The 9,220-nt window shown below is 40.3% G+C and overlaps 1 protein-coding gene across 1 annotated transcript; it reads right to left on the bottom strand.

The window, feature by feature from the left end:
* Positions 1-2,509: 2,509 nt before the first annotated feature.
* grk1a (G protein-coupled receptor kinase 1 a) lies at positions 2,510-8,208 on the bottom strand. Its single transcript, XM_034577917.1, has 7 exons — positions 7,468-8,208; positions 6,559-6,686; positions 5,992-6,149; positions 5,212-5,295; positions 4,437-4,561; positions 3,794-3,995; positions 2,510-2,802 (listed from the first exon to the last, which is right to left on the bottom strand). Exons 1-7 carry the CDS (start codon positions 8,167-8,169, stop codon positions 2,510-2,512), a joined length of 1,692 nt encoding a protein of 563 aa, XP_034433808.1. The 5' UTR covers positions 8,170-8,208.
* Between the last annotated feature and the right edge of the window lie 1,012 nt (positions 8,209-9,220).

The following is a 9,220-nucleotide window of genomic DNA, read 5'->3' as shown; positions in this document are numbered from 1 at the left end:
CTTTTCTTCTGAGAGAGAGGGAGAGAGAGAGAGAGAGAGAGAGAGAGAGAGAGAGAGAGAGAGAGAGAGAGAGAGAGAGAGAGAGAGAGAGACTCCCTGTTTTTTTTCACCTCTGTGATAAATTATTAATCTTTTATTAGATTTTTAGATCATTAGCCCCACATAAGTTATAACGCTGCTTGTATTCCAGGTTCATGTTAAACATACTTACACTATGTGACTAAACTCTACTGTGTGTTTATTCTATTTATTTTATGGTCGAGTTGCTGCAGCATTGATATGGAGGATATCAGTGGTAATATGAGTTTACAGCGCCCCCCATTGGCCAACGCTTGATGTATCAGCCATTTACACAGTTAATCCAAGATCCACTGCACATCTTTTTTTCACTGACCCCTTTTTAGGGCCCGAGCACCTCCTGTGGGAGGCCCTATTGAAATTGTAAGGATTTGTATTTCCCTTTTGGGGCTTTTTCGGGGCCTAGACATGCTCAAATTGTTACCAAAGTTTGCAGGGAATTCAAAACCCCAAAAAGTAATTGTATTCTGGAGTAATTTGAAATGGGCGTGGAAAAATGGCTCAACAGCGCCATCTAAGGAAAACCCCCTCAGTTAGCTTTCACCGATCTTCACAAAAATCGTAGCCCAGGTGTATCATGACCAGACAAACAAAAAAGGTCAGAGGTGCAATCGGAAAAAAGAAACAGGAAGCCCGCCATTTTGACTTTAGTGGCCATATTGGCCATTTTCCACATTTTTACTTTGATGTACTCGTCCCAGGGCTTTCATCAGATCAACTTCACATGGAGATGCGTGTCATCACAACAAGATGGAGATGTAAACTAACTCAAAGATCGATTTTTCGTCACACGGTGTGACCGTGGCGTGGTGTCAAAGTTTGATTACACGCCATCAAAACACGAGGTTCTGTATCTCTGACATATTTGGTCGAATCGAGTCCAAACTAGACATGTAAGACAAAAGTCCCGGCCTGATGACATCTACACAGAAATCATGACTTAAAAACACAGCGCCCCCTGGTGGCAACAGGAAATGTCTTGTTTTTTGCATGTCTTACACTTGGAAGTATTCCTCCTCATCTACTGACCGCAGCCATGTCAAACCTATGTCAAAAGGGTCTCAAGACATTGATAATGTAGGCATAAGATTACTGTGACTTTTCTTCAAACGCTATATTAATGGCGTGGCGTTAAAGTTCATCGACTCGCTGTGACACACGAAATTGCTGTAACTTCCGTGTTCATGGGTCTATCTCCCTCAAACTACATTTGTGTAGCAACAGCCCCCAAAGGAGACGATGTTGTCATAAGTCCAGTGTGCATTGTCCTATCACCGCCAAACTGATGTCTCATGATCAGAGACAAGCCTGAACAGCTCTATGTGTCAATATTTCCTCAGTGTCATAGCGCCACCTACTGATTCGCCATGAAACAGGAAGTACTTTGTAAATCCACTCTGCATTATCCAACCGGCTCCGAACTACTGACCTATGATCACAATCCTGACCTGAACACATCCATATATTAATATTAGTTCAGGGTCATAGCGCCACCTACGTTACTTTACGTTACTTTACGTAACTTTTCGTTACTTTTAGTTACTTTTAGTTACTTTTAGTTACTTTGTAACTTTTCGTTACTTTTCGTTACTTTTTACTTTTAGTTACTTTTCGTTACTTTCATACTTGTAGTTACTTTTCGTTACTTTCGTTACTTTCGTTCCTTTTCGTTACTTTCGTTACTTTTCGTTACTTTCGTACTTTTAGTTACTTTCGGTACTTTTAGTTACTTTCGTACTTTTAGTTACTTTTGTACTTTTTAGTTACTTTTTAGTTACTTTTGTACTTTTAGTTACCTTTGTACTTTTAGTTACTTATTAGTTACTTTCGTACTTTTAGTTACTTTTTAGTTACTTTCGTACTTTTAGTTACTTTTGTACTTTTAGTTACTTTTGTACTTTTAGTTACGTTATGTTACGTTACGTTACGTTACGTTACTACTTGTTACTTCACGTTTTACATTTTAATGACAACATATTTAATATGAATTCATAAATATCTCGGAAACAATGGATTAAAAAAAAGAAAAGAGAAATGGTTAAAACACAGTAGAGAAGAGTTCAGACATGTTTTCATCATGAATTTGTCATCCAAAGTGTGATTGAGATCTGCACCATGCTGGGCTTGAATGTTAGGAAATGTTAAGAAAACACTTCATTCACATTCAAAACTGATCATTCACACCTCAAATAAAAATGTAAGAAAATGTAAGAAACAGACAATCGTGTTCCAGATTGAAGCTGTCTGCAATAATCCAACATTTTCCACAAAAAGATTGTTACAAGGTTGCTCAACAGTTATTTTTGAGGTAAATACATGAAAAAGTGCATCGTCATGATCTATAAACAGATGAATTTATTCCATTTTAAACCCATAAAGTGCTCATGGAATGCAGTTCGATTCACTGATAGACCAACAGTTCTGCAGCCTCTCATGACACCGTGCAGGTGGACGACTTGGGCGGCTGCTCCAGGATGGATTCCTGCCGCAGGTTGTTGGGCAAAGCGCCGTCCGGGCCCCAGACTGTGAGCTCGCCGTAGATCCCCGTCTCGATCATCTCCTCCTGCCAGGGGATGGAGATGTTCCCTGAGGAGAACTCATTAAAAAAGACCATGTCCTTGTGCTCCAGCTGCACACCTTTAACTGTGGAGAAGGCCCCGACATCGTCAACGTTCTTGGCATAAACCGTCTTCGGGTCTGGTACGAAAGGAGGTGGAAGGATCCCTGAGGAGAAACAACAGGATGATGAGCATGTCTGACATTTTGATGTGGAATTTTTAGATTTTCCCTTTTCTTCATTTGCCTCTCAGCTGAACGTTTATTTTAACTTTTATAGCTTATCTTTTTTTAAGGCTTTTATGTTTTGTGAAGCAACTTGAATTGCCATGTTGTTGTACATTAAACATTTACACAAATATGAATATAAAAAAGTGGCCATATCTTGATTTGATCAACTATGAAGGAAGTAGCGACTCATAAATACTTAATGGCTCATTGGAAGTCAAAGTCTGTTATTAGTGGAGGGCCTTCATGTATATACTTTACAACACATCATACATATACTCACCAACAGGTTTGATTTTGTGTCAGTTATATAACCAGGCTCATAGATGACCACCTCTGAAGAATTCGAAATGAGAATTTTTAGTATTTAAGTCCCTCTCAAAACTCAAACTTTTCACATTATATTCAATATGTTATTTTAAAACAACTTATATTTAAGAAGTTAACAGTCACTCAGCTCGGTTTCCAATCAATACGATTGAAAAACTAATTTGGGCGGCAACACATTCGTAGCTCTGATGCATTTATAAAATAAAATAAGTCTTAAAAGCTCTACAGGGTAAATGTAGGTCTTGAAAAGTGATAAAATGCATTGAATTTTATATTAAATATATATATATATCTTTTTATTTTATATTTGTTTTTTTCATGTGTGTAGTACTTATTGTGTTTTTATGTTTTATGTTCCTTGTATGCACCTATATACCAAAGCAAATTCCAGGTAGGTGTAAACCTACTTGGCAATAAATACTTCTGATTTTGATTCTGATTCTGATGAACTAAATTAGATTAAATATTGTCGAAACATTGTAAAGTATGTTTTGAAAATCCATCCAGAAGCAATTGAAAACATTGGAGTATATTAAAAAACAACAGCAGAATGTAAATTAAACAGTGTATTAGTGTAAAATGGTATTGACATGTAACTGACCTGCGTTCAGTTTCCACCAGTGGATCTCGCTGAAGAAGGGATGCGCCCTGAGCTCGTCACATGATCCGTTCTTGAAGCCGAGCCTCTTGTCGACCTCTTTGCTCAGCAGAGCCTCACAGATGGAGCGAGCGCTCTCACTGAACTTCTCAGGATACGTCACTGCATCGTTCAGGATCCGCTTCTTCACCACCTTGTTCTCCACCTTCAAACAGCAGAGAATATCTCAATTAAATCTATATATCTCATGTTAGATTAAAACATTTAAGTGTCTGTAAATGCATCAGAAATGAAAGTTGTTAGCTATTATTTTTGCAGGAGGTGCAGGGGAGTTCATGTTCATGCATGATAGTCTTACACCAATACAACTTTGAATCCTTGATAAAGAAAATACCCATAGTGATGTATATGGACTAATGTGTAATAAAAATTGTTTGAATTTACATGAGGGGTCAGTGCTTCATACAGTATTTCATGGCAGTATAAGCATCAAGCCACAGGGAGGTGACACTGAACTATATAAAGTGTAATAAATGCCAGTTTAAACACATTATATGACAGGGGAGCATTCAAAGAGGAAAAGAGGCAGAGGAACTGCAGCCGAAATAACCAACAAACACATTTTTATTCAACACAAGGAATTTACCTTCTCCCTTCTGGTCCTAAACGGTCCTTTGGCAGCCAGGAACTCATACAGAGTGACGCCCAGAGTGAAATAATCTACAGAGTAGTCATACTCTTCTCCTTTCAGCAACTCTGGAGCCATGAAACCTGCAGGTGACATTTAAACAGATGTGTACACAGTATCTGTTCAAACTAAAACCCTGAGACCAAAGAGTCGAGTCATCAGATTTCGCTATAGCTGCTAGTGACACATGCATTTACTCAGGTGATGTACATATGATCTGAAGTACTCTACTTGAGTATTTATACGTTTGTACAACTTAATATTTATAGCAAAGTGTATTTGAGAAGAAATACTTGTTCCTATCGCTACAAATAAAAAGGCATTAAACTATCAACATATAGTAGCACCACTATTAATAGTAGCACTAAAGTAGTATTAGGATACAAAATGTGGTGAGATTACACCACCTCATCTGACACCAGGTGTGTCGCCAAGACTTTAGAAATACTGAGCAAAGAAAATCTAATTTAGGATTTTTCTGTATGACTTTTGTCCGAACAAAGTCTGAGGACAGGCATGGTGCTGAATAAAGAGCTCAGGTGATGGAAATGCTTTTGGATTAATAGATTTTTCTTTTCAAATAGCTAATGTGGAAAAATATCCGAATGTGTCTTTTGTTTTTATCTGATGTTTTTCTGTGAGAACACTGTGGAGCTGTGGCCTTTGTGGGTGTGGTTGTGTTCACAGCGGTGAGAACAACTGTCACCAGGTACATGTAAATTGTGGATTGTACCTGGCGTCCCAGCGTAGCCTTTGATTTTGAACTGATCGTCTGCGAGCTCCACGGCCAGACCAAGGTCAGAGATACGTACGTTACCTGCGAGAGCAAACACCACAGCAATGTCAAGAGCTGTGCACGTCACAGATACCAATGTTGACCTGCCCACTACGTCTCCAACTCATTAACCCGTAGTAGAGTGATAACCCAAAGATGTCCTTGTATGTAAGACGCAAAGTGTACTGTAGGGGGTTTAGTGTGTGTGTGTGTGTGTGTGTGTGTGTGTGTGTGTGTGTGTGTGTGTGTGTGTGTGTGTGTGTGTGTGTGTGTGTGTGTGTGTGTGTGTGTGTGTGTTGGATCTCAGGAGGCCAAGAATGAGACACATTCTTTAAAAGTCAAAGTGAGAGGTTACACTGAAAAATTTAAAATCTTTACCAACTTAAAAAAATCAGTTGGTAACACCCTGATTAATTAAGTTTGTTCAATTAGCTTAGCTGGAGCCAGGACATGCTTGTCCTTACTTCCAATCATGATAATAACGTAAAGCTAAGCTTACCATCTCGTGGTACCAATCTTCTCAGCTAACTCCTACTTAAATGTCAAATTAATGTTTTTACTAAACATTACATTGGTTTAAATAATAGCCAGTAACACAATTAACCCAGATATGGTCTCTTGAATGCATTAATAACCTTTAAATATGGAAATGGGCCTCATCTTACAATTACAAACACAACAACAGTGAGAAACCTAGAACACTGAAGACTGTATCTTTCCAGTATGTGACCTTCTGACCTTGATTATCCAGCAGCACGTTCTCTGGTTTGAGGTCCCTGTAAATGATCCTCTTCTGGTGGAGGTGCTCCAGGCCCTGGATGATCTGAGCTGCATAGTAGCAGGACCGTGGTTCGTCAAACCCCGGGTTGTTTTCATCCACGTTGTAAATGTGAAATCTGGAGGTACAGTAAGAGAGGACACAGGGTCGTGACACACATTTCTTTTATACACACTACTCTTTCACCTTTCTAAAGAGATATAGGTAGTTCACTTATGTGGCTCTTTATGAACAGTATACGCGACAATAATCGATTAACCGGTAAGTCGATTAATTGACTTATAATCGACAGCTATTCTGATAATCAATTGATCATCTCAGTTCATTTCCAAGCAAAATCACAAAACATCTCCTGGTTCCAGTCTCTGAAATGTCAGGATTTGATGCTTGTTGCCATAAATTATACTTATTTAATACCTTAAGGTTGTGGATTATTAAACTGACTATTACTAAATAAAACAAATTATGCAACAGGTATTTGTCCCCATGTTCAGAATGTTACCAAGCGAGAGTGACTGACATCTCACCTCAGGTCTCCTCCATTCATGATGGTCATGACCAGACACAACTGAGTTTTCGACTGGAAGGCGTAGGACAAAGAAACAATGAACCTGCTGTGAACTCGAGCCAAGATCCTCTTCTCTACCATCGCCCCCTACAGGACAGGAGGAGAAAATGAGTAAATACTTCTAATGTTTACACCACTCAAGGCTAGTTTCATCTTTGTTGGCCATACCAATGATCAACAATAATATTGTCTGTCCCATAGACTGTATATAAAGATGGATAACATGACTGCTCCCCAAAAGTGAAGCCAAGACATCTTGCCACTTGGTGGTTGGACTATTGGGCCACGGCGGAGGTATACACTCTACTGTGTGCCATTCTATAGTTGAAACTAGAACTCAGTAGAGCGTACAGTATACCTCCACCTCCAACAGTTTCCTTAAATTCAATCAAGCTGCACCTTAGATATGTGTTTCTTAAATTATTTTCCATGAAATGTTGCCTGGAAAATGGCGCACAAATGGTGAAAAAATGCCCTATATTGCACTGTAAAAGAAAGTGAAACAGACCTGCACCAAATTGAATGGGTTCTTTCTTTACCAACACCTCTTTCAACGCAGTTTCGTGGAAATCTGTTCAGTTGTTTTTGTGTTATCTTGGTTACAAACAAAGCAACCAAATGGACGGGGGGGGTGAAAACATAACATCCTTGGCGGAGGTAACCAAGGTAGATAATATTTGCACAATTTAGAGGGATATTGAAAAAGTGAAGACAGCTGCTCCATTATAAACATGGCAAGTTTGGCACGTTATAAAGAGAACAAAAAGTTATAAAGCTTGGGGTACTAAGCATATAAGCCAAAGATGCCTTTACGGAAGTTTCAGTCTTTTCAGAATGAACAAGTACTTTTCATAATCTACTGACTTACCTCACAGCCTTTCCTCTTCTTCAGCCTCTTCTTGTTGAGCTTCTTGCAGGCGTACAGTTTCCCTGTGGCCTTCATCTGACAGGCAGACACTTCCCCAAAACCCCCTTTCCCCAACACACGAAAGTCCAAGAACCAGTCCTCTCCCATGGGCTGCATCTCCAGCCACTTCCACTGCAGAAACCTCTGCAGATACATGCTCTCCAGGAAGAAAGTGTAGGGCACTTCCTTGAGGAAGTCCATCACATTGTCCATGGTTTCATTGAAAAGATCGTCCCCAGCCTCCTGATGTTTCTCTTTGACCTTTGTGATGGCGTTTTCTGGCAGGGAGGGGCAGAAATACTTGGTGCCAGGCTCCATGTACCGGTTCAACATGTTGCTTGCTTTCTGTACACGATCCTCATCCTCAGCCATGTTGTACTCCTCGATATCCTTCCACAGACGGCAGGGACCTTTATACTCCTTGTTGGAGTCTAAGAACTCTCGGAAGAGTCGTTTGCCGATGGGCTGCTCCACACAAACCGTCTGGAAGCCCAGGTCTAAAGTCTCCCGCAGACCCTCGCACACCGTGATGTGAGGCAGCTTCAGGCGGGAGTGGTACTTCTTGTCTCGATTGGATGCAGGGTTGGCTGTGCCATCCACGCTCCCACGGGCTGAGATGTAGGCAGAGTTGGCCACCACTGTCGTCAGGCCACCAATATCCATGAAGACACAGTGGAAAAGTGAGGAGGGACGGGAACAACGTGTGAGATGGACCAAAAGCTACAGCGAAAAGGTACTACAGGATATAGAAGAGAAGAGGAGATAGCAAAAGAAGAAAGTTGACTATAGCAGAAGAAGCTGATGAATCAGATGGGATATGGGTTTCTTCCTCCTTCCAATGATTTAGAAGGAGGGTGTATCATGCATGAGGCCACCTGCTAGCTACAGACAGAGAGCGCACCATTTCCCACTGTGTCCCTTTCTTTCCTCTCAGCCACATGCAGACACACATGCAGATCCTCCTGACTCATCTTTCCACAAGGGGATTTATCCACTCCGTGTCTCTGTAATGCTTTATCCTGTGCTGACCCATGGGCACGCTGCAGACATAGAAGAGAGTGAAGTGATGGCACACGATGGAGAGGAGAGACAGAAAATTAAAGAGAGAAGGAGAGAGGGAGGAGAGGGATAGATGTGCTGGCATTCAGTGGGTTGGTAATGACAGGAATGCAGTGACATTCGCACAGAAAGTGACACAAGAGCCACTGTTACAGAGAGAAAAGAGAGAAAAGCAGATAGTGTTCATTGGAGTTAACATCATGCTTCCACTCAGAATTTATCATATGCTTTTTTAAAATACATTTTTAGGTTTGTAGCTTTTATAGAAATAAATTCCTGAATATTTCTTTTTCTAAAACCTCCAAACCCAAGATGAGTCAAGCTCAAAGGGAGGCTATTGTGAATTCTACCTCTTTGAGATTCAAGTAGTGCTAAATGTATTGTGTTTTCCTCTTATAATTTAATTTAAAACTGTGAGTGTCCCTACAGTTTTACTTTGCATTTGGTTTATTCACACCCAATACGTGTCTGCCACTTTAGTACAGACTAAAATATTTCAGCTATATTGAAACTTGGCAGTCACGCTGTAGTCATGCTGCAAAGAACAACTTTGTACCTGTACTGTTACCTTCAAACAGATGTAGCCTGCAGGTTTCACTACGCTGGCTGTTCAAGGTGATCCTGATGTATGGAGTAAAGGACGTCATTGGTGGAG

The sequence above is a fragment of the Hippoglossus hippoglossus genome, chromosome 3 (genome assembly GCF_009819705.1).
Source record: "Hippoglossus hippoglossus isolate fHipHip1 chromosome 3, fHipHip1.pri, whole genome shotgun sequence".
Lineage (NCBI taxonomy): Eukaryota > Metazoa > Chordata > Actinopteri > Pleuronectiformes > Pleuronectidae > Hippoglossus > Hippoglossus hippoglossus.
This window is presented reverse-complemented; position numbering and strand designations above follow the sequence as displayed.

What these genes read in the sequence shown, in the direction of transcription:
- grk1a (XM_034577917.1), bottom strand. Translation starts at nt 8,169, where the DNA reads ATGGATATTGGTGGCCTGACGACAGTGGTGGCCAACTCTGCCTACATC. An exon ending in AGAAGAGGAAAGGCTGTGAG is followed by an intron (nt 6,687 to 7,467) that starts GTAAGTCAGTAG and finishes CCTGTCCTGTAG; the next exon opens with GGGGCGATGGTAGAGAAGAG. An exon ending in CTGGTGGAAACTGAACGCAG is followed by an intron (nt 2,803 to 3,793) that starts GTCAGTTACATG and finishes GTTTCTCCTCAG; the next exon opens with GGATCCTTCCACCTCCTTTC.